Genomic DNA, 26,279 nt, shown 5'->3' on the forward strand with positions numbered 1-26,279 from the left:
TGGATCGCGGTCGACCGTCGCGGTCGATTGCCGAAGCGGGTTGGGCTGAGTTCTGGGTTCCAGATCCGTTTCGTTTGTGAGTTGTATAAATACCTCTAACTCATTTTTAGGGGGTGTGGGAGAGGATTTTAAGCTGAACTAAGAGGAGATTTGGGGCTTCTATTGTTGGAGCCATTTGGAGAGATTAAGAGGGCTTATTTGAGGGTTTTGGTAAGATTTATAACCCTAACTTGTTTTCCCTTTGATTTCTAATAGTAAAACTCCCCCTCCTTGCCCCGTGGACGTAGGCACATTGCCGAACCACGTATATCTTGTGTTCTTGCTGTGATTGGGTTGCTTGTGGCTATTGTGATCTATTTTGGTTCTTGTGTGTGCTATTGATTTTGTCGAATCGGGCTTCCGTGACGCACAACACTAAGATGTGTTGATTTTAATGTTAATGACTTGCATAGACATTTAAAGGTTGATGTGCTAATTAATGGCTTGAGATGTTGGGACCTTGCAGTGACAACTCAACCTCCGTTGATGGCAAACCCTTGCAACAAATTTCCGTTAAAGATATTTACGCTGTTGCAGTTTGAATCGGTGTTTGCTATGCTACAATTATCCACAATTTTGTTTAAAATTAGGTGCGCACTCAAAGTTTCAGCTAGAGCTCGAGACGTGAATTTGGAAGGTTGGGCACAAAGGAAAGGAAACCAAATGTTTTCTAGCTAGCAGAAGGATCGATGTTGCCACTGATTAATTGCTTGAGATGTAGCATGGTGGGATGCAGACTTGACTCGTTTACTTACCACTCCTTCAAATTCTAAAGATGTTTAGGATTTGCTTTTGGACATTTAAAGATGAGTGGAATATTCCGTTGTGTTCAGAAGGATAGTGGATACTAACAAATATTTTATTATTTCCTTTGTAGTACAATACTCAATACTCTCTCTTTTACAAACTCTCCCTATTATGAATTACTACACTACTATAATGTATTACAAATACATTGTACTACTCTTTCACTCTCACTTACTTTATTTCTCACTATTTTTTTATTTGCTTACTATTGGGATGGCTATCTCACTGAAGCCTGGAGGGCCTTTTATAGGCCTTATGAAATGATAGGTGTATACTGTAGGAGGTAGGTGGCTAAGGTGTTGGTTGGTGGGTTATATGGCTATAGTATAGGTTGGTGGGTCAGTGTTGAATTCAATATTCCCCCCAGCACCAACTTCTCTATACATGAGTCCAAAAGCACTTTGAAATTCTACGAATTTTTGAGCACTCAGTGCCTTGGTGAATATATCAGCTACTTGTTTATTCGTCCAGATCGACTTCATTATGATCTCCTCCTGGAGAACTTACTCTCGTAGAAAGTGATGATGTAATTCGATATGTTTCGTCCTAACATGAAAAACTGGATTCTCTTCCAATTGTATTATAGACTGATTATCACAATGCAAAGCTACCGAGTAGTTTGTGAACTGATGCAGATCCCTCATTAACTAAAAAAGCCACGTGCTTTCTTGAGCTGCCATTACTGCTGATCTATACTCCACCTCTATAGTTGATAGTGGCATCATTGACTATCTTTTGCTATGCCAAGATATAGCCACAAAACCGAGACTAAAGATGTATCCGAGTATCATGATCTCTAGCATCGTTAGCATCACAATATCTATAGACCTCATATTCTCCTCCTTTCTTATACATGAGACCATAGTTAACTGTACGTTTGACGTACCTTGGGATCTCTCGGATTGCTTCTAAGCAAGGCTTCTTTGGCTTCTGCATGTATCGGCTCATCACACAACCGCAAATGAAATATCTAGTCTTGTCATTGTTAGATAGATCAAGCTCCTAACTAGTCATGATACGTAATTGAATCTTCCACATCTTTTCCTTTATGTGCACATTGCCTCAGGTTTGTCTCTATCGATGTTGAGATTGACTTTCAGTTGAACATTCCGTACTTGAGCAACATGTCATTTGCATACTTTTCTTAGCAAATGAACAATCCATCCTTCCTTCGGTCGACCTCCAATTCGAGAAAATGTTTGAGCTCACCAAGTTTCGTCATTTGAAACCTGATCGAAAGATTTGTCCTTGTTATTTGGATTTCTGCTTTATCGTCTCTAGTGATGATTAAGTCATTCACATAGACCAACACGATTGCTAGCCTATTGTCAGTCTTCCTAACAAATAAACTAGAATCTGCAGGAGCAAGGGAGTAGCCACTTTGAATTAAAAACTCACCAATCTTGTCGTACCAAGCTCTTGGAGCTTGCTTCACTCCGTAAAGAGCTTTCTTTAGTTTGCAAACATAACCTTTCTTCTCCTTGCTCTCAAATCCCACGAGTTGTTCCACATAAATCTCTTGATCCATCTCACCGTGTAAAAATACGTTCTTCACGTCTATCTTCCAAAACTTTCAAGTGTTGCTAGCTGTTAGAGCTAGAAGAACTCGAACAGTTGTTATCTTGATAACTGTATTGAATGTCTCATCATAATCTAGTCCATACTGTTGAGAATCCTCGAGCCATCAATCACTCTTTGTATCTCTCAATTGACCCATCTGGCCGAGTCTTGTCCTTATAAAGCCATTTGCAAGAAATAGTTTGACATCCTTGGGCTTCAACACCATTTCCCAAGTTTGGTTCTGTCGTAGGGATTGAATTTCTTCTTCTGTTGCTTGTCTCCATTCAGCAGTTTTGTATGCTTTCTCAAAGATAGATGACTCATTCACATCTTCGATAATAGTAGCATTAGCATACTTAGGATTTGGCTTCCTTGGTCTAGTTGATCTTAAAGTTGTTCTACTGGTTCTTCTTCAATATCTTCTATCTGGTTAAGGTGTACTTCTTCCGATGTTATCTGATAAACACCGATCTTCCATGTATTGTCCTCCTTTAGGGATGTTGAAAAAACTTTGTTCTGTCTTCCATGCTTGATGTAATTCTTTTTCTTGACGTTGCTTTCCCAACTTCTCTTGTAGCCGATCCTCCAGATTTTTAGAATCTGGAAGCTCAACTTCTTGTGGAGCCCACCAAGATGAGGCTTCATCAAACACAAAAAATTTTGATGTGTAGCACCGTCCAGTTGTGAGATTATAGTATCTCCATCCTTTTCTTTCACTGTCATGTCATATAAAAATACACCTTACGGCTTTTTTTGAACTTACCACGTAAGTGATCAGGCACAAAGATATAACACCAACAACCAAAAACTCTAAAATCGATTACTGTTGGCTTAGTATTCCACCGCTTCTGAATTTGTGACATGAACTCTAATTTTGGTTGTGGTAGGTGATTGATCACGTGCACCACAACTTTCATACACTCCGCCCAAAGACATCCTAGCATGTTCTTAGCATGAAGCATGAGCGAGATGACGATTCTTCCTTTCTGCAACGTCATTCTGCTGCGGAGCATTTAGACATGTTAGTTATTGCCAAATCTTGTGCTACTTCAGGTAATCATAAAACTCCTTTGATGTGTACTCTCTCTCATGCCTTGTCTATGCATAGACAACGAATCTTTTTGCTAATTTCTCCTTCGACTTCTTCTCTGAATTGCTTGAATTTGGAGTGCATTTCATACTTTTCCTTCATAAAGTAAACTCAGACATATCTTGAGTAGTTATCAATGAAAATGATCACGTACTGCATCCCACCGATAGATTCTTGCTTCACTCGACCAAATTCATCTGAATGTACAAGCAATAAAGGTTCATCGGTTCTAAACTATGACTCCTGGCACGGTAATTGATACGTCTTACCGTACTGACAACCTCCGCGTACGGTCCCTCCTCGAATCTCAATGTGTGGAAGACCCTTCAACATTAACTTTTCTATCATGATCTTGAGCTTGTAATAGCTCACATGGCCAAGCTGAGAATGTCACAAATCAACCATCTCATTCTTTCGGGTTTAATCTATATATGTCAATTCCACTGACATCACATAGATAGATTTTACCTTCCGTCCCTCCATAACAAGGACTCTTGAGGGCTTCAAGTTGCTGTAGAATTTGACATCTTATGGTCTGAATACTACATGATTCTCGAAAGTCGTCAACTGAGACATTGATATGAGATTTTTCTGCATACCTGGGACATGCTACACATCTTGTAGCTAGATTTCATCTGAATTGAAGTGTGGCATGAACGTGGTCTTCCCAATATGAGCGATAGGCAATCTTGAATTATTAGCTATCACGACTCTCGACCGCCTGTATACTCCTTCATGTTGACAAGTTTCCCCTTGTCTCCCATCATGTGGTTGGAACAATAAGAATTGATGATCCAATCTTTAATATAGCTAATTTTTCTTTTCGATCTAAAACCGTTGTAAGTGTGAACTTCTATTGGAGGTTAGTGCCATATCAACAATCTCATCTTCGCCGACTTAGTAAGCAAATAAAAAATAGTGAGAAATAAAGTGAGGGAGAGTGAAAGAATAGTGTAGTGTGTTTTTAATACATTATATTAGTGCAATAGTTCATAATGGAGAGAGTTTGTAAAAGAGAATATTGAGTGTTGTACTACTAAAATAATAATAAAATATTTTTAGTATCCGCCACCATTCTAAATTCAACAAGTGTTATTAGAGTCATTCTCGTAAATCAACATATTCTTCGTGGACAAGCCTAGAAAATCTCTCTCTAAAATAGGCTCGACAAAGAGGGTGTTTGGGAAGGCTTATTTTTTTAAGCTTTTAAGTTATGATAGCTTTTAGTGGCTTTTTTGATAAAAATGATATAAAAATTGTTCGAGTAGAATAGTAATTTGTTTGGTCAAACCTAGCTTTTTTAAATAAGCTTATAAGTTAGTATTTTAAAAGCTGTGGTATACCAGCTTTTTAAAATGGGACTTATAAGGTAACTTATTAGGCATTTTACCAAACATTAGAAATGAAAAAGGTAGCTTAAAAGCTAGTTTGACAAAAAAAACAAGCATCCCCAAACACCAACCCTCGAAGTTGTGCTGCAATTTGCTCTTGGTTGTTAATGGAAGGACAAAAAAGAAAACGCGTCTAATGGTGGTTCTATAGAGCTATGCCCCTTGAAATAGAGAAATTATCTACATAGCTATGCCCTTGAAATACAGAAGTTCGGAGGACAATGGCTATTATCTACACAGCTATGCCCGTTGAACTAGAGAAATTCGAAGGGCAATAATCAAGCGCTTCGAAAATATCATGATGGTCTCATCACAATGGCTATCTGTAATGTATCGCAGGAAATACACCAAGACTGTTATGTGGGCTGGCGGTGGATTGAATTTGAAAATCATTTTCAAGGTGCACTTCGATGGATTCAAGCGTGCTATCCACAGGAGGATGTCAGTATTTTACTAGGAACCACGAGGGTAAAACTAGTTCAGGCTGCGTAACTGGTTGCAGCTTGATTTGGGTATACACAACTGAAACTTAAACCTCATAACCTTTTGTTTGAAGGAGTCATCCTTCGAACCATCCTTCAGCTTCAAAAGCCAGCCTCCTCAGATGATGATGTACTACGTTGCGAGCGTAATTTCGTTTTACAAGGGTATATTAGCTTAAGGAATTTACAAAAGCTTATTCCTTTCTCACAAGCACCATCAAGGTTTTTATTCAGTCTCTTCTTTAGATCTTTGGCGTTGTAATATTTGAAGAGACTTTCATGCTATCAAGACATTAAGGATCCAAAATTGGCGTTGTAATATTTGAAGAGACTTTCATGCAATCAAGACATTAAGGATCCTAAATCTTTCTTCACATGGAAATTCATCCAGTTCTTATATAAACGAAAAGATACAACAAATCACAACATTTTATGAAGTTGAAGACACTATGAGAACAAAAGATAACAGAAGTGCTCAAGTTTGACCGTAAAGCTTCATTCAAACCTGTCGGCATCCAATATGAGGGCAGTGTTAAATCAAACTTGCTCTTGATGCTTATGATTATGACAGAGCACAAGCAAATAACACTTGTTTCGTTATGCACATAATTTTGCTCTTTCTTAAGCCAATTTCACTGGATCAACTTGTCTGAAGTGACAAACATTATTTCTATACATGAACTTTGTAGGAAATATAATTGAAAAATGCATGTGAAGCACATCCACGTGAACTCCTACATTTCTTTGAACTAAAAATTCCTGTCACATTTATCTCTAAAAACATGGCTTGTCATCTATCAATCATACCCACAAAATCTTAGAAAACCCATAATGAATTCCCTACTCCATTGAACTGAAGCTTTCTATGATCAAACATGAAAAAAGTTTTAAGTACCCAGTGCAATCATTCATGAAATCTCCTAAACAGAAGTTCATAAAGCCAAAACAGAGCATTCATCCCTATCACTAAGAAGATAATGAGTGCAGGAAAATTCTTACTTGATGCATAAAACATGTCTGCAATAAAAATTCTCCTTGTTCCAACCAAGCCAACTAGCTTCTGTTCTTCCTCTCTTTAAGAAGAGAACAGAAGCTCAAGAGATGCAGAGAGAAAGAAAGAAAGGCCAACAGTTAATAACCCAAGCAAGGTTTGTCTTATTTAGGGTAAAAAACCCATCAAAGTTTGGATCAATGCAGGCCCCTCTTGAGGTTGTTTAATCAAGGTATTATGAGGTTTTTATGAGGAAAAGTAATAAAAAAAGACACAGAGAGAGAGGGTTTTGTCCCTCAACAAATGAAAAGAAAAGGTGAGGGCAGAAGAGAGGAGGAGATGTCCTGCGTTTTTGTGGTCTTTTTGAAAAGGGCGTCAATCACGTGATGATGATTTCTACGGTGATCTTTATTTATGTATTTGTTTGGTTGCTTGCTTTTAACAAAGATTAAAATAACTTAAATTTTAAGATTTCTTGAATTCTTTGACTCATTTTAATAAATACTAGTATTTCAGCGCACCCGATACATGCATGATATGAAACATAAGATTAGTGTTGGAATCAAATTATCAACAAAAAAAGGGATAGATATGATTATGAGTATAATTTTATCTATTTCTTTATTTTCCAAGTTTAAGGATTTTTTTCCCAAGTGTGAAGGTATTTCTTTTTCATTTGTCAAGTTTGAGAGTGCTTTTGTTGTTTTATTTAAATGTGAGAGCATTTTCTATTGATAAGGATTTTTCGAAATTATGAATGTGTTGGGGATTCGAAACAATCAATCGAACCCTTGCCCTTCCGGACCTTGTGTTGAAAGTAGGAAAGTAGGAATAAAACCACAAATAAAGATCTAACTTGCAAAAAACAGTAAGTGAGATGAACACACATATTTAACGAGGTTCGGCAACGTGCCTACGTCCTCGGAAGCCACACCACACAATCTTTTTATTAATTGAAGAAGAAAATACAAGCTCTCAAATAAGGGGTTAATCTCTCTGAGATTCTCTTTCTCTTTTCAGTCAAAAAGCTCTCTTTTTGATGTCTCTTTAAACCCTAAAAACGTTTGGGGTATATATAGAATCCTGAAACAAAACAGATTCCCAAACAGTTTAGGAAACTGTCTGGACGATTCACGGTCGACCGCCGTGCCAAGGCCGGTCGACCGACCAGAGAAAAATGTGTTTACAGGGTCCTGTGCACATTTGCGGTCGACCGCAGCGGCCACGCCGGTCGACCGGCCAGAGCGTCAGAAACTTCTCAGTTTCCTGCAGTGCACGCGGTCGACCGGATCTGCCACTGCGGTCGACCGCACAGTTACTAAAAAGTTCTTCCTTCAATCAACAAAAATCCTGGCGATCTCGCCGATCCTCGTAGTGTGGCTCCGCCTTCGTCTTCTACTCGTGAAGGCCAACTGAAGTTGCGCACAACTCCAGTTTCTCAATGGTGACTGCCTTCGTCAACATGTCCGTCGGATTTTGACTCCCCAAAATCTTCATAAAATGCAACTTTCCGTCCTCGATCAGCGAGCATATAAAATGGTATTTGACGTCGATGTGCTTCGTTCTGGCATGATATACTGGATTCTTGGCAAGATGTATAGCGTTCTGGCTATCAAAATAAAGAACTCCTCTCCCTTGCTTCAGATCCAACTCTTCCAAGCACCCGTTCAGCCAGATCATCTCCTTGCTTGCTTCAGTCACCGCGACATACTCAGCCTCGGTTGTAGACAAAGTCACAATCTTCTGCAGACGTGAGACCCAGCTCACTGCTGTCGACGCTAAGGTATAAACATACCCCGTGGTGCTTCGCCTCGTATCATGATCACCGGCGAAGTCCGCATCCACGTATCCCTGCAGCACCAACTCCTTCCTCCTGAAACATAGTGGCTTGTTCGTTGTTCCCCTCAAGTACCGCATTATCCACTTCACGGCCTCTCAATGTTGCTTTCCTGGATTGCTTGCAAATCTGCTCACAACTCCCACTGCATGAGCGATGTCCGGCCTTGTGCAAACCATCGCGTACATGAGACTCCCAATGGCCGAAGAATATGGCACCCTGCTCATATGCTCTCTATCTGCATCTGTCTTAGGCGATTGCTCCTCAGATAGCTTGAACTGACTTCCAAGGGGTGTGCTAACAATTTTAGCATTCTGCATGTTAAACCTCTGAAGTACCTTCTCAATGTATTCAGCTTGGTTCAATCTCAATATCCCTTCAGCTTCATCCCTACTGATTCGCATCCCTAGAATCTGCTTCACTGCACCCAGATCCTTCATTGCAAATTCTTTTGCTAGCTGCCTCTTCAAACTGTTTATCTCTTCTAAACACGGTCCTGCTACCAACATGTCATCAACATATAATAACAAAATAATAAAGCTGGACTCGAACCTTTTGAAATAACAGCAATGATCCGAATTGCATCTTCTGTAGCCATTGTTTTGCATGAAGTTATCAAACTTCTTATACCACTGTCTCGGAGCCTGTTTCAAACCATATAAGCTCTTCTTGAGCTTGCACACCATCTCTTCCTTTCCTTCTTCAATGAAGCCAACAGGCTGCTTCATGTAGATTTCTTCATCCAAGTCACCATGAAGAAAGGCAGTCTTCACATCTAACTGCTCAAGGAAGAGGTCTTCTGCAGCTACCAAACTCAACACCACTCTGATGGTTGTGAGTTTCACAACAGGGGAAAATATCTCCGTGTAGTCAACTCCTTCCCGCTGTTGAAACCCTTTCACTACTAATCTTGCCTTGAATCTCTTGCTTCCATCACTCTCCTGCTTGACCCGGTAGACCCATTTATTGTGCAAGACTTTCCTCTGTGCAGGTAGCTGGGCTAACTCCCATGTCTCATTAGTGAGTAGAGAATCCATCTCCTCCTGCATCGTATGCTCCCACTGCTGAGATTCACTCACTTGCACTGCCTCTTCATAACACTCCGGCTCTCCGCTATCTGTTAAGAGTAGATAATCAAGTGACGAGAGGTATTTGGGATTTGGTTTGGGTACCCTAGATGACCTCCTAGGCTCCACGCCCTGGGTAGTAGCTTCTGCACCTGTAGTCTCCTCCGTTCTACGGTCAGAACTGACATCGTCGCCCCCATCTGGAAGTTCCTCCAAATCCATGTACTCAGATCCACCTGTATCCGTAATGCTGCTCCCACTGCTTTGGCTATCCTTGGCATTATCCCTGTCCTTGTACATCACCTCCTCATTGAATATCACATCCCAGCTCTTGATGATCTTCCTGTTCTTCTCATCCCAAAGGCGATACCCGAACTCATCAATAGTGTATCCAATGAATGTGCACTTCTGTGACTTAGCTTCTAGCTTGTCCCTGATATGGTCACTGATATGAACATAAGCCACGCAACCAAATACCCGCAAGTGTGAGAGATTTATCTTCTTTCCACTCCAAACCTCCTCTGGAATCCCAAAATCTAATGGAACTGATGGCCCGTGATTAATAAGGTATGCTGCCGTATGCACCGCATCCGCCCAAAATGTCTTAGGCAGACCTGCATGTAATCGCATGCTCCGCGCACGCTCTGTCAAGGTCCTATTCATGCTCTCTGCAATGCCGTTCTGCTGCGGCATCCCTGAACCTCTTGAACTCCTCCAGCTCGTATTCTCCACCATTATCTGATCTCAAGCACTTCACCTTCAGATCCGTCTCGTTCTCAACCATGGCCTTCCACTTCTTGAAGTTCTCGAACACCTCTGACTTGTGCTTCATGAAGTAAACCCACACCTTCCTCGAGTGATCGTCGATAAAGGTGACGCAGTATCTCGAACCGCCAAAGAAGACACACTGGCTGGGCCCCATACATCTGTATGAATCAACTCTAGCTTCTGAGCCTTAGGTAGCCTTCCACCCTTCTGGAAACTAACTCTCTTCTGCTTCCCAAAGATGCAGTCTTCACAAACCCTGACTTCCACGGTGTCGATCCTGGTTAGCTTTCCTTGTGAATGTAGAATTTTCATCCCTTTCTCGCTCATGTGCCCTAGCCTATTGTGCCACAGATCTGTACTCTCCTTGCCAGCTGCAATTGCGAGGGTGTCACTCGCATGTGAAGTGAGGTAGAGAGTTCTCGTTTTATTGCCTCGGGCAACAACCATCGTACCGTTGGAGATTCTCCACGAATCCCCAGTGAATGTCAAAACGTAGCCTTCTGCTCCAAGCTGTCCCACCGAAACAAGATTCCTCTTCAGCTTCGGCACGTGTCTCACGTTCTTCAAATTCCACTTAGAGCCATTTATCTGTATCTGAACGTCGCCCTTTCCAACAATATTGCAAGGTTCATTATCCCCAAATATACTTTTCCAAAGTCCCCTGCTACATAGTTCTGAAGTAATTTCCTATTTGCAGTGGCGTGGAAAGAAGCTCCTGAGTCGATGACCCAAGAATCAGAATCGCTATCCATAGCAAGGATCAAGGCATCCTGCACGATATGAGCCTCCTGCTCACCCGCATCCTTCTTTGGTGCTTTACAGACCGAAGACATATGGCCCTCCTGGCCGCAGTTCCAACACTTCCCTTTGATAGACCTAACCTTCGAGTTCGGCCTCTTCTTCACTGATTTCGACCGATTCCTGTTCTGGTTCCCTTTCTTCTGGCTTCTGCCTCTCTGCTCGAAACTTAGGGCTGAACCTGAACCTTCTGATTCGGACGATTTCCTTCTAACCTCCTCGGATAGAATCATGCTAACAACCTCATTCAGCTTCAACTTCTCTTTCCCCGCCGAATTGCTGATTGCCGTCACACAACCTGCCCAACTATCCGGCAACTACGATAGTAGTAGAAGGGCCTGCACTTCGTTATTGAACGTGATGTCCACGGAGATAAGTTGATCAACAATCGTGTTGAACTCGCTGAGGTGCATCGTGAAGGACCGTCCTTCTGCCATCTTGAGGTTGAAAAGAGTTTTGACTAGATGCACCTTGTTTGCTGCCGACGGTTGCTCGTACATCTTCGCGAGCGCTTCCATAAGCCCCACCGTCGTCTTCTCCTTCAGAATATTGTGGGCTACTGATTTGGCGAGCGACAACCGGATTTGCCCTAGAGCCTTCCTATCCAGTACCTCCCAATCACCATCTGACTCCTCTTTCTTCTTTCCCTTTTCCTTGCCCAACAGCGGGCGATACAAGTCCTTCTGGTACAGATAGTCCTCCATCTGCGACTTCCAGTAGGCGAAATCCGATCCATCGAACTTCTCAATCTTTGATTTGCTTTCCTCTGCCATGGCTTTCACACAAATTGCTGAACGAAGCTCTGATACCAGTTGTTGGGGATTCGAAACAATCAATCGAACCCTTGCCCTTCCGGACCTTGTGTTGAAAGTAGGAAAGTAGGAATAAAACCACAAATAAAGATCTAACTTGCAAAAAACAGTAAGGGAGATGAACACACAGATTTAACGAGGTTCGGCAACGTGCCTACGTCCTCGGGAGCCACACCACACAATCTTTTTATTAATTGAAGAAGAAAATACTAGCTCTCAAACAAGGGGTTAATCTCTCTGAGATTCTCTCTCTCTTTTCAGTCAAAAAGCTCTCTTTTTGATGTCTCTTTAAACCCTAAAAACGTTTGGGGTATATATAGAATCCTGAAACAAAACAGATTCCCAAATAGTTTAGGAAACTGTCTGGACGATTCGCGGTCAACCGTCGTGCCAAGGCCGGTCGACCAGCTAGAGAAAAATGTGTTTACAGGGTCCTGTGCACATTTGCGGTCGACCGCAGCGACCACGCCGGTCGACCGGCCAGAGCGTCAGAAACTTCTCAGTTTCCTGCAGTGCACGCGGTCGACCGGATCTGCCACTACGGTCGACCGCACAGTCTTCTGACTGTTTTCATCGTCTTTTTTATTGCAGTTTCGGGTCTACACACTTAGACTAACAGAATGTGGCTCCTATGATCAAAAGAAAGGTTTTTTCTTAATATATATTATAGATGCTGATTACAAGGGTTTTATAGTTTCTACAGTGATTCAAATCGACATATAATGAATCAAAGCTATCTATATATATATTGTATACACAAACAAACAATTTGATTGTCACTTGAATTTTTTTTTACAAAATTGACTTTTGAACCTCTACAGATTAATTATTGATTAATTTTTCTACAACCTATATGTATCTTCCTCTCATTGATCATAGTACTTAACTTTCAAATAAGTAAGTACTTGGTAGTGAGGTGACACAGACATAAATTTTGTGCTTGGTAGTGAGGTGGCACAATCCCCTCCACTCATTTAAATAGGGGATCACATTCACATGACATGGGTTGAGGAGTGCATGGGGATATACAATAATTTGAATGAGTGGAGAGCATTATGTCACCTCACTACCAAGCATACTCATTTCTCTCTCTATATATATATAAGCATGTGGATATATATGCAACCATTTGAATGAGTGAAGGGGATTATGCCACCTCACTATCAAACACAAATTTTTATGCTTGGTACTAAACATACCCATTTCTCATAGGAGGGGATTTCCTCCTTGACGCCTATGTGGCACAATCTCCACCATCCTCATAAGGTAGGAGAGAGAGTGTGAGTTGGTGGGGATTTGTGCCTACTTTATGAGGATGGTGAGGATTATACCACATAGGCGACAAGGAGGAAAATCTCCTCCTATGACAAGGATACACATTAATCTCATATATATATATATATATCCATATCCGTTTTTAGTGGATATGGATATGAATTTTCCTTACCAAGCATATACATATGTAATCAGATACAAATATGGTAAGTATCATATCCAAGCCATATCCGAACCGTTTGTGCCCTTACTTGCTAGGAGGACTAGCTACTCTTGTTATCTAGTTGACCAGGTTGAGAATGCTAAGCTGAGAACGCGTGTAGATCTGTAATCTCATAAGTATTAATTTCTAGATTGCCATCCATATTAATGTTATTTCTTCTATAAATTCCATTTTCTATTTTCCTAAGTGATATTTATTATAACTTTTGCGGCAAGAGAAAAATTAGTTACTACCATATATCCACTAATGTAAAAATTTGTTATGCAGTAAAGTGTTCAGAACACTTAGAATCTTCACTTTCTTGGTTCAGATCAAGGTTATCGATAGCGGATAGATTGTGATACTTGAAGATAAATATATATACTCAATCAACAATGCATAAATACAAAAATACCAACACAACACATATGCTATCCAAAGTATAATAGTCAATCAAAGATGCATACATACTAAATGACAAGGCATATAATATCCAATAACTAGAAGTTTATGTCCCAAAATATCAGCAAAAAGATAGTCAAACAGGAATAGTCTAGATGTAATATAATGAATTAGCAATATGCATCTAATCTATTGTCATCATCAAACATCATCATCATCATGAAGTTCCTCCTCTACTTCATCATCGTTATTGTTGCAACTTCAAAAACTGCAACTAATTATTGTTCTATTTTGTAGGTCAAAAACTGTAACTTCATTCGTTATTGCTGCAAATCCAAATGTAGGGAGCATGAATATTATAGTTTCAGCACTCAACTCAATACAGATACACAATTATTGCATGTACAGTTGTAAGCTTTGAGCAAATGCAGAGAATGAATATTTTTTTTCTTTTTTTTATTTTTAATTACGATACTTGAGACTCTAAAAACTTAGGAGCTGCAAAACATTAATAAGCTGCAGTTTTAGCCATACCGAAACTTGAGACAATTACTAGTAGTGCTAGACTCTACCAATATCAAGCATTCAAGCATTTTCTACAGAAATAACCCATACAAACTCTCAAAAGACAGAATGAAGCAGAGAAATAAAAATTATAAAATCACAAATTGGTTCATTTGTAATCCAGAGTAAAGTGACCAAAAATGGGCTAGTTGTCCACTGAACAAGACTTTTTACCAATGTTACTCCTAAGACAATCATGTAATTAACAGTTAATTTTTTAACAACTAAAGGTTTTCCATAAAACAAATTCTCAAGAAACAATTACGGAAAAACTGAAAAAAAAATTTCAAAAAGAAAGAAGAAGAAAACTGTAAAATGTGTGAAGTGTGACGTTTTGAACAGCAGAACAAATTAAAGAAAAAAAAAAGAAATCAGAGAAAAACTAAAAAAATACCAGATGTATACAGGACATTAAATTAAATTATCAATTAAATACAAAAACACAATACCCTTACCTCCAAATTATCAATTAGTCTTTTACCTTGTTAAAGAGATGAAGCGGACTCCCAAGGGCTTCGAGAGGCTTCGACGATTTCGAGCTTCGATGAGCAACAGAACGGAGGCGACGAATTTGTGGCGGCGTCCAGATGTTCGACGAAGCTCGACTGTTCGACGAAGCTCGGAGGTTGAAGCTTCGACGACCAGATGTTGAAGACGAGCTCGGAGGTTGAGGCTTCAACGAGGAACAGAGCGGAGGTTGAAGACGAGGATCTGACGGCTTCGACGAGTCTTCAAGCTTTGACGAGGAACAGAACGGAGGCGACGAATTCGTGGCGGCGTCAGGTAAGTGAGAATTTCTGAGTTAGGGTTTACTTTAGTTTGGGTTTTTCAGCGCCCGAACTCTTTTTTTTTCCTGAGGCGGGCTTTTTTTATTTCAATTTGTGAGGCGGGCCGCTTAAGCGGCCCGCTTAGCTCTGGGCGGCCGTTTAGGCGCTCCCAGCGCCTAAACTTGGCCGTTTAGCTCTTTTTTACACGCCCTGGGCACCGCCTCCGCCTAGGCGGCCGCCCAGGGCGTTTTTTACAACACTGTTCAAAACTTTCGTACGTCACAACAAAGGTCAACATCGGTCATCGTGTCACAGCGAAGGTCAACGCATCAACAAATTCACCAAAATAAGGCTCAGGATGAAATTCCAAGTCAAAATTACCTCCGGGAGTTCAATTGCGATTCAGATACATGCTCCCGACGAAGATAACCAGTTCAACGTCCATTCAATGATGCAAGATAATTCAGGTATCAACGCATAATTTTTAGTTCAAGATTTCGACAACGGTCAAACGATAAACACAGCACCAGAAGAACTTCATTTATTCGATAAAACACTGAATAGACTGAAGGCTGAAGAAGTTAAGAATTGAAAGAGTTCACAGGTCCTTTGATACCGACTGAAGGTGGGGGTCTATCATATCCAAAGCATCCCTGACTCCTCTATAAAAGAATGAGTCTGAAATACTTTGGAGGGGGTATCTGTCGGCATCTAAAAATGCCTATAGGTTCCCACACGTGGCTCGAGACAGAGAGAAGATGATGAACGTTGCTATTCAAGTCACAGAAGCTCATTTGACGATGACAAACTCATGAAGTGAGTCGACGGACCATGCGAAGCAACGAAATTTTGGAATAACGGAAACACGAATGAACAGGGAGATGCACATCGCTTACGAAAGACGAAGCGACCCTCGTGTCCCTTTTACTCCACATATGATTCAGTCATGGGAGCTTTTAGATCTCCTCGTCGTTTTTCCGACGTATTCTGGATCGCACGATTCCGAGTTCGGATGATGAAAATACAGCGAAAATGGACGGAACGTGCAAACCGAGCCCTGAGCCAAAGTCAAGACACCTCTTTGATGTCTCGGCCAACCCGAGACACCCAAAGGTGTCTCGGCTTGGCTGAGACACTCCAAGCCTTGGTGTCTCGGCTTGGCTGAGACACTCACAAGTGTCTCGGCCACGCCGAGACATCCACGGGTGTCTGCAGACCCGAAAATCAGATTTGGCTGTTTTTAACGGTTTTTTTGACCATTAACCACCTGGATTTGCTCCAACTGATAAAATATTATCCATGAACATATTAAGTGGTTACAACTGAGGATAAGGGGGAATCGACCATTCTTATCCGAAAACAAGGCTCCCAAAGCCTATAAATACAGCCCCAGGGCCATCATTTTTTCAGATCTGGAATTCTCGAGCGTTGGCGAAGTCCTACTAAATTGAGAACTGAAAAGCCATGAATTTCAGAGAGAATGAGGAGACTTCAGCGAATTCTTCAGCATAAAAAAGAGGAGCTCGTCAGATCTGCAGCCCGGTTCTTTGCCTTGAGATTGACCCGTTGCGGTGATCTCGAGAACATTGATTATCTCGCTGTTGCCAAGATAATTGCTTCGGTTTCTTGATTCCTTCACAAACCAACGAAGCTCCGGATCTGATCTGATCGTTTAGTGGTCCACGGATACTAACGTCCCCGTCACAGGCTAATATCCCACGCAAGCAACGGAGGATAAACATCCGTTGCGTTTGTTAAAAGGAAAGTTGTAATTTTTATTTTCATTGTATAAGAGTCTTATAAAAAAGACTATCTTTTTTTGTATTTTCATTGTAACGACTGAAGTTGTAATGAATGCATCAATAAAGATATTAACTTTCTCCCCAAACAAGCTGGCGATCATAGTGGGAGCCAACAGTCTTGTCACCGAGGCTGTCGTGCCGCAGCCGACGATCAAGATCCCCGTGGCTGAAGAGGTAGAATACGAGTTCGACCAACAGAAGTTCGAGGAGTACGTCTCCTTATCCTCCTCCAGATCTGCCAATCGTAGGAGGGTCTCCTCTGCCCGAAAGATCCGCTGGTCTTCAGATCTGAAGACTCAAGAAGGTGATCTCCCTACTACCGCTACTGCAGATGCACCTCGTAACGATCCACCGGCGTCCAATAAGACCAGATCTGCAGATCTGAACTCCTCCGCGATCAAGGAGTTAACTATTGAAGGTGCGTCAACTCTGTCAAGGAGAGCACGTCAAAGGCAATGCCAACGCCTCGTGCACCAATTCGTCAAGGCTTTGGATCAGGTGGACGGACTCCTTTACCAAGCGGATTTGGAGTTTAAAAAGCGCCAAGTGGCTAAGCCATCTCCATAGCAAGCTTCGGGAACCTCCTCCCCACCACCTACTAATGAATGAGTTTGTGTCAAACGGAACCGTTCCACTCTTGAGGAGCGTATTCAGAAGCTTCGCGCACTTCTTGCACATGCCCAGATCCTTGTACGAAAAGCACAAGAAATGCAAAAGGAAGAGGCGGTTAAGAGATCATCGAGATCCAAACAAATTTGGATGACAAATGCCAAATCAACGCCTAAGGCAAAAGCAAGCGACGTTGCACCTCAGCTTTCGTCAATTTCGGATCCCGCTCCTTCTGCTACCACACCTTCGGTGAAGCCCTATGGTGACGTGGACCTCTCTAAATTTAGAATTCCGTTGAAGGATCGTATGGGTCCTTTACACGAAGATCAAGGCAAAGCGCCTGTTAAGGAACGCTTAGGACCGTTGAAGGAACCCCGAGCAATCATCTAGACTGCGGGTCGTACGCGACATCCTAACAAGTTGATTCTCATAACTACCCATGTGGGGGTGCCTGCACAAAACCAAGAGCCCGTTAAAATTTCACCCTTACACGGATATGATTCCAAACGTGTGACTCCTGCTAAAGCTAATAAAGCGCTACTTATTCAGAAGAAGACGCGCCGAACAGACGACAGCGTTCCATCTGAGAAATCAAACTTACAGCCGATAGGTTGCTCTGACCGCAACGTCAATGAGTTGTACTATCGGGGGGGCGGGCATAAAATAGGTCTCGAAAAAGAGATACCCGGGAAACGAACTTTCATTGTGCGTGTGCCAAGCTTATCAGGGCAGTATTATCAGCGTGTAGCTATCCCAAGGCCGCTCTACAGAGGGTCTCGATATTCCAAAGGCTTTCCTATGAAGCGTTGAAAACTAAGCCAAGGCGTTTCCATAGAAAAATATCAGCTATGCAAGATGACGAATTCCCAGAGGTCACTATCAATATGGTCGATAAAGGGAAGTCAACACAAAGTTTCAGTCCCCGTCATTTTTCAGACGTATCCCAACATATAACTCGGTTACGCGTGGGAACTACTAGACATAAAGACTATTGGAGAATGCAAAGGGGATTATCCTCGGATGATGAAGCGTCAGATGCCAACTCCGCAATCACTTCTGACAATACGGCATCCAGTCCAGGACAATCCCGTGAGACACTTATGATTAACACCGAGGAAGTAGCTAAAATGGTGGAGGATGCTCTAGCTAAGCAGAAAGAAGCATTCAAAATCGAAATGGAAATGACTATACAGGAGATGAGACAAATGCACGACCAACAGATTCGAGCTTTGTCGAATCAGCTAGGTGAATCTAGTCATCGCAATAATGTTATCCAAGCAGCTAGCGATTCAGACGTGGATGAATACATCAATGCTGATGATCCTCCCGTTGACCAAAACGCTAGGGATGACCCTACTAAGAATAACAACGTCAGAAATGGTCCCACCAATGATGACAACACTAGGGGTGGCCCCATTGTTCCTCCTCGAAATCGACCAAAGAAGGATACAGACGAGGACGAAAAGATAAAAGATCTCGAGAGCAAAATCAATGCTCTGATGTCTGCTCGAGAGGTGAAGAAGACCGGTATTTTGTGTTCTTACCCAAGAGAGTGGGATTCGATACCGTATCCGGCGAAGTTCAACCTGGTCAACTTTATACCATTTGACGGGAAAGGCTCGCCCACTCAGCATCTGATCTACTGTAAGTCCCACTTGGGCATGATCTCCGACAATGAAGCACTGATGGTTCGGTCATTCGTTGGCACCCCTTCATGGGCCTGCCTTCGATTGGTATCGCTGTCTTAAGCCTGGAAGCATCAACAGCTGGGACGACCTGGAGAACCTGTTCCTCGTTCACTTCTTTGATGATGACATCGAGGTGTCAATCAGGACACTCTTCAATGAGAAACAGGAGGACGATGAGACGGTTGACGACTTCATCAAGCGCTTTCGGAATAAAGTGATGAACTACAGAGATCCGATCACAGAGGACTTCATTCTCCAAACCTATCACAACAACCTCTCTTTGGACGTGTTAGAAGTTATGGGAGTAGCACCCTCCAATACCTAGAAAGAGTTAAAGATGCACGGAGAGCGGGCCGAACGCTTTCTCAGAAGGAAGAAGGCCGAGAGGGGCCAATTGACGGCTAATCCTCTGAACTCAAACTTCTCCTCCCGTGATAAGGGGAAGACACCTGCAGCAGTTATTGACGTTAATCAGACGTCGTAACAACAACCCTAAAGATAGCAAAAGACTTCGGATCCGAGACTCCAAAAAGAATACTCCTTCAAGAACGAGGACGTTCTAGCTATTTTCGAATCCCTCCTGGAAAACAACAAGATCAAGCTACCACCTATTGCAAATCAGGAGGAAGCTGATAATACTTCGGATCCAAAGTACTATGCGTACCACAATAGGATCCTTCATCCCATCAAGGCTTGCTTCGTTCTTAAAAATAGCATCCAAACATTTGTTGAAGCCGGCGTCATAACGCTAAATTAAGTCGAATCAAGACTCCGACAAGTATAAGAGTATAAACTGTTCCTTCTGATACTCCGAAGAGTATACGAGTATAAACTGCTTCTCAATCCTCCAATCGGTATATGAGACTAAACTGTTCCCCGGTACTTCAATAGGTATATGAGTCTAAACTATTTCCTATTTTCGATGGTAAGTTCCTGGATAATTTTATACATAATATTCTTAAGGATAACCCGATCACGCAACTGAATTTAATATTAGACCCAGTCTTACAAGAAGCTGGGGGTGGATGATCCATGTAACGGGAAGTTCCCGAAAGAATTTTGTATTCTTATAGGGATAACCCGGTCACTACAAGAAGGCCAGGAATAAGAAACTCTGACTCAAACTCACGCTACGTCTGTGCACTCAACACTCCCATTGTTAGAGTCTGGACATAGTACTCAGAATGTTAATCTTCTGTTTATTGATAATTGTCAAACCCCTCCATGTTAGGTATTTGTCACTTAACACTAGGGACCCCCTTTGAGTAATTTGTACGAATCAACACTCCCTCTGTAATTTGTACTCCCACTCTCAGTGTTTATTTGGTCAAGCCTTCCTATAGTTAGGACCACAACCAAAGCCAAAATCTCCTCTCGATTCCTTCCATGAACGAGAGGTTCATTTTCGAATCGAATGATCAAACCTTCCTACAGTTAGGATCACCTCAAACTCCTGCTTGGTCAAACCTTCTCACAGTAAGGGCTAAAACCATAATTCACTCTCGATAAATAAAAAATTTACCTTTAGTTCGGTAAGCAAACCTTCCAACAGTTAGGATTATCTGAATCTTTTTGACTCTCGGAGTGGAGATCCCACTTTTAGTTTCACTCTTCAGATTCTCGATGTGGAGATCCCACTTCAAGTCTCCTTTACAACTGGAGGTAGAATATAAAATTCTTCCTCCTATTTTGGGTTCGTCTTTGCCCCAAGAGAAGATATCATCCTTCAACTCCATAATTCGTGCCTCACACGTACAGAGAATTTTATCCCGAATCCTAAGTAGGAATAAGTCAGCGTCTAACACGCGTTACCGGTTTAGTCTTTTACCGATTGAAGAAGATACCAGAATTCAAGTCTAGGGAATTTTATCCCAAAGCCTAAGTAGAGATAGGTCAACGCCTAACACGCGTTGCCTGGTAGTCTTTAACCGTAAAAAGGACAAAAGCCTACATATTCGATATTATGGCAGGTTGTTATTAATAACACCATAATTCGTGCCTCATACGTATGAGGAATTTTATCCTGAATCCTAAGTAGGGATAAGTCAGCGCCTAACATGCATTGCCAGTTTAGTCTTTTACCGATTAAAGAAGACACCAGGATCCAAGTCTGGGGAAGTTTATCCCGAAGTCTAAGTAGGGATAAGTCAGTACCTAACACGTGTTGCCGGTTAGTCTTTAACCGTAAAAATGACAAAAGCTCACATATTCAACATTGTGATATGTTGTTATTAATAACACCATAATCTGTGCCTCACATGTACGAAGAATTTTATCCTAAATCCTAAGTAGGGATAAGTCAGCGCCTAACACACATTGCCGGTTTAATCTTTTACCGATTGAAGAAGGCACCCGAATCCAAGTCTGGGGAAGTTTATCACGAAGTCTAAGTAGGAATAATTCAGTGTCTAACACGTATTGCCGGTTAGTCTTTAACCATAAAAATGACAAAAGCCCACATATTCGACATTATGACAGGTTGTTATTAATAACATCATAATCTGTGCCTCACACGTACGGGGAATTTTATCCTGAATCCTAAGTAGGGATAAGTTAGCGCCTAACACGCGTTGCTGGTTTAGTCTTTACCGATTGAAGAAGACATCAGAATCTAAGTCTGGGGAAGTTTATCCCGAAGCCTAAGTAAGGATAAGTCAGCGCCTAACATGCGTTGCCGGTTAGTGTTTAACCGTAAAAAGAACAAAAGCTCACATATTTAACATTGTGGTAGGTTGTTATTAATAACACCATAATCCGTGCCTCATACATACGGAGAATTTTATCCCGAATCCTAAGTAGGGATAAGTCAGCGCCTAACACGTGTTGCCGGTTTAGTCTTTTACCGATTGAAAAAGATACCAGAATCCAAGTCTGGGAACTTTTATCCTGAATCCTAAGAAGGGATAAGTCAACGCCTAATACGCATTGCCGGGTAGTCTATTCCCATAAGAAAGATAAAGTCTATGTATTCAATACTGTAGCACTAAAAGAGTTAACTTTTTTAGTATAACGTCACATGCGGAACGGACTTAAACAATCCGTATGCAAGCCCGATTCAAACGGTAATCGGTAAAGGCACGTCAAATCCGTTGATGGCTGAGGATTTGCCAAAAATCCTGATTCTGCATCTGATACATGCGGCCGGATAGTCTATTCCCGTGAGAAAGACGAAATCTACGTATTCAATATCGTAACACTAAAAGAATTAACTCTTTTAGCATAACGTTACATGCGGAACGGACTCAAACAATCCACATGCTAGCCCGACTCAAACGGTAGTCGGTAAAGACTCATCAAACCCGTTGATGGCTAGTGGTTTGCTAAAAATCCTATATATGTAAGAGTCATTGACGCACCAGCCCTATTAGTTGATCTCGTGACTAGAGCATCCAACAACTTCGGGATAAGATCCATATCTACAGACGAAACAACTTTAACAGTTGATCCTGCAGCCCAAAATTTGGGACTGTCATGCTCCAATACCTTAAGAGCTTAAACTGTGTATACTCTAGCAAATGTACGAGTATAAACTAAGACAACATCGGGCGATCCGAAACCCTAGGTTAACGCCGGTCAACGCATAACCCTAGGTCAACGTCAGTCAACGCGTTATGATGAAAATTCGAAGTCGGACAATCCGAAACCCTAGGTTAACATCGGTTAACGCGTAACCCTAGGTCAACGCCAGTCAACACATTGCGATGAAAAGTCAACACCAGGTGATCCGAAACCCTAAGGTCGCTAGTCAACATGTAACCCTAGGTCAACGTCAGTCAACGCGTTGTGATGAAAAGTCAACGACGGGTGATCAGAAACCCTAAGGTCAACGCCGGTCAATGCGTAACCCTAGGTCAACACCAGTCAATGCGTTGTGATGAAAAGTAAATGTCGTTCAACGCATAGCCCTAAGTTAATATATTGTGACAGAGAGTCAGTTCTAAGTCAACTCGATGACACGAGCCAAAATCAATTCATCGGTTTTTTGATTTGAGACTTCGACGACGGTCAGACGATAAACGCAGCGCCGGAAGAATTTTAGCTATTCATATTGAATAGACTGAAAATTGAAAGAGTCAAGAATCAAAGCTAACTACAGGTCCTTTTACACCGACTGAAGGTTGGACCGATCATATCCAAAGTATTTCAGGCTCATCTATAAAAGAAACGAGACTGAAACACTTTAGAGGGGGTATCTATAGGCGTCTAAAAATGCCTATAGGTTCCCACACGCGGCTCGAGATAGAGAGAAGATTATGAACGTCACTATTCGAGTCACAGAAGCTCATTTAACGATGACAAATGTATGAAGTGAGTCGACGGACCATGCGAAACAACTGAATTTTGGAATAACGGAAACACGAATGAACCGGGAGCTACACGTTGCTTATGAAAGATGAAGCGCCTCTCGTGTCCTATTTACTCCACATATGATTCAATCATGAGAGCTTGTAGATCTCCTCGTCGTCTTTCCGACGCATGCTGGATCGCGCGATTCCAAGTTCAGATGATGAAAATACAGACGAAAACAGACGGAATACGCAGACATCAAGACACCTCTTTGATGTCTCGGCCAACCCGAGACACCCAAAGGTGTCTCGGCTTGGCCGAGACACCCACAAGTATCTACAGACCCGAAAATCAGATTTGGCTATTTTTGACGATTTTTCGACCGGTAACCGTCTGAATTTGCTCCAACTGATAAAATATCATCCATGAACGTGATTAAGTGGTTACAACTGAGGATAAGAGGGAATCGATCGTTCTTATACGAAAATAGGGATCCCGAAGCCTATAATACAGTCCAGGGCCTTCATTTTTTTAGATCTGGAATTCTCGAGGGTTGGCGAAGCCCTGCCGAATTAAGGACTGAAGAACCACGAATTTCAGAGAGGAGGAGGAGACTTCAGCGAATTCTTCAGCATAAAGAAGAGGAGTTTGTCAGATCTGCAGCCCGGTTCTTTGCCTTGAGATTAACCAGTTGCGGTGATCTCGAGAAGAGTGATTATCTCACTGTTGCCGAGATAATTGCTTCGGTTTCTTGATTCCTTCGCGAATCAACGAAGCTCCGGATCTGATCTGATCGTTTGGTGGTCCACGGATACTAACGTCACCGTCACAGGCCAAGATCTCACGCAAGCAGCGGAGGATAAACGTCCGTTGCGTTTGTTAAAAGGAAAGTTATAATTTTTGTTTTCATTATGTAAGAGTCTTATAAAAAGAGTATCTTTTTTTGTATTTTCATTATAACGACTGAAGTTATAACGAATGCATCAATGAAGACATCAACTTTCTCCCCAAACATGAATTTAATACACTGCATTAATGTGAAAAGGGTAAAATTGGAACAATTCATTGCATTAATGGTGACTGATGACATTGAAGCAATGATACAAATTTAATACACGTCCTTTAATACTCTCTCTTACATTAATAGTGCTACATTCTTTAATACTCTCTCTCTCTAACTCACTTCCCGATCTCTGTAAATCTCACGTGAAGAACACAACAACGCATTATAATACTCTCTCTCTCTAACTCACTTCCCGATCTCTGTAAATCTCACGTGAAGAACACAACAACGCATTAAATCTGGATTCACTGAAGTAATCTTCAATCCAGATTCACTCCAACGAATTGAATCTGGATTCACTCCAATCGATTTGCTGCTCCACTGGATTTGTGAATCATTCTAACCATCCAAGCAGAATAAGAAAATTATGGTAAAAAACAAGCTATAAAATTTTATAACATGAAAAAAGCAGAATAAGAAAATTATGGTAAAAAACAAGCTATAAAATTTTATAACATGAAAAATTTTCACCTTTACAGCAAAAAGTTATGATTTTTATGGTAAAAAACAAACACCTCACATAATTGAATCTGGATTCACTTCAGTGAATCGAGATTCACTGAAGTGAATCTAGATTCACTCATGCGTTTATTGAAGTAAAAACAAGCTGGATTCACTGCAGTGAATCGAGATTCACTGAAGTGAATCGAGATTCACTCATGCATTTATAGAACGTGTTTGATGATTTTAAGCAAAAAGTTACAATTTTTTTGGTAAAAACAAACTGGCGGTCAGCGACGGAGAGGAGAGGGGAAGAGAGATGGCTGCTGGTCGCGACGGCGAAGGCTGGTTGTGGTGGTGGCGAATGGGGCTGACGGCGTTTCAGGAAGGAGGTCGGAGAGACGGTGAGGCGGTGACTAGGGTCAGAGTTCGCCGGCGGGGGCTCGTCGGGGCTTGGGGTTGACGGTGAACTCAGGCGGCGCGGTCGTCGCTGCTGGTCGGAGCTCGAGCGGGGGTGGGGTTGACGACTCGAGTTGGCGGGTTCGCTGGGAATGGAGCGGAGGAGATGGAGATGGTCGGGTTGGAGGGACAGCGAGGGTGCAGGCGGAACTAGAGGTCGGGTTTGGGAGCTTGGCTTTGCCGGCGTGGAAGCTTGTGTTGATGGCGGACGAGAGAGAGAGAGAGAGAGAGATAGCTGGGTAGGAGAGAGAGAAAGTTGGGTTCTTTGGAGGATGACCGAATCCTTCAACTGAAGAGAGGTGTGACTTTTGGGGAACTCAACAGTCACATTAATTACCTCTCTTTGGAGGCTGATAAATTTACCTGATTACCCTTATGCAGCATTAATGGGCAAATGCATTGGATTTTACTTTCATTTTTATTTGATGAAAATGAAGACGGAAAATGAAGTTGTAAGGGCCCGTTTGGTTGATTTATTTTGAAGGGGAAAGTTGCAACAGATGTCCTATCTGTGACAGCTTTGAGCTACTTTCCTCCTTAAAACAGGCAACCAAACGGACCCTAAGAAAAGTTTGAAATCAGCTCTCTGGAATTGCGACAGCTTTAACTTTTCTTTTGGCTAGATCTAATAAAGTAATAAAGACAATTGACTTGACTTCTTAATTTTAATCCTACTAGAAAAATACTAAGTGTAACTGTAGTAGTGATAAATGAATGGAATTTAATAATGAAATATTAGAAAAATAACCAAGGACAAGAAGAAATCAGCTATTCACGTAGGCGGTCTAATCAAACTAGCACAAGAATCAAAAAGACTGATGAACATGGTGGCAATAAGTTTAATTAAGTAAATAGGGTGTAAATAAGATAAACATGTCCTTTTCTTATTAGGTAGGTGTTGGTATGATTAGAGCCAGGACATGAAATTGGTTTGTCTTTGGTTGACAAAGAAATACATTCTTAATCCTTGTGAGTGGAATAGTGAGAAGGCAGAGCGTGATGTAGAATGATTAAGTGACAAGGAGTGAGAAGGCACAGTGCGATGTGGAATGATAAGTGACAAGGAGTGACAGTGACA

At 41.7% G+C, this 26,279-nt stretch overlaps 1 protein-coding gene across 1 annotated transcript in view; it reads right to left on the reverse strand.

The window, feature by feature from the left end:
- Positions 1–6,662, reverse strand: part of LOC109837469 (putative ABC transporter C family member 15) — an 18,433-nt gene extending 11,771 nt beyond the window's left edge. The window contains exon 1 of the mRNA XM_020405729.1: positions 6,369–6,662. Coding sequence (XP_020261318.1) covers positions 6,369–6,384 — 16 coding nt within the window. The 5' untranslated portion in view covers positions 6,385–6,662. The remainder of the gene's footprint in view (positions 1–6,368) is intronic.

This window comes from Asparagus officinalis, chromosome 4 (assembly GCF_001876935.1).
Source record: "Asparagus officinalis chromosome 4, Aspof.V1, whole genome shotgun sequence".
Taxonomy (NCBI): Eukaryota; Viridiplantae; Streptophyta; class Magnoliopsida; order Asparagales; family Asparagaceae; genus Asparagus; species Asparagus officinalis.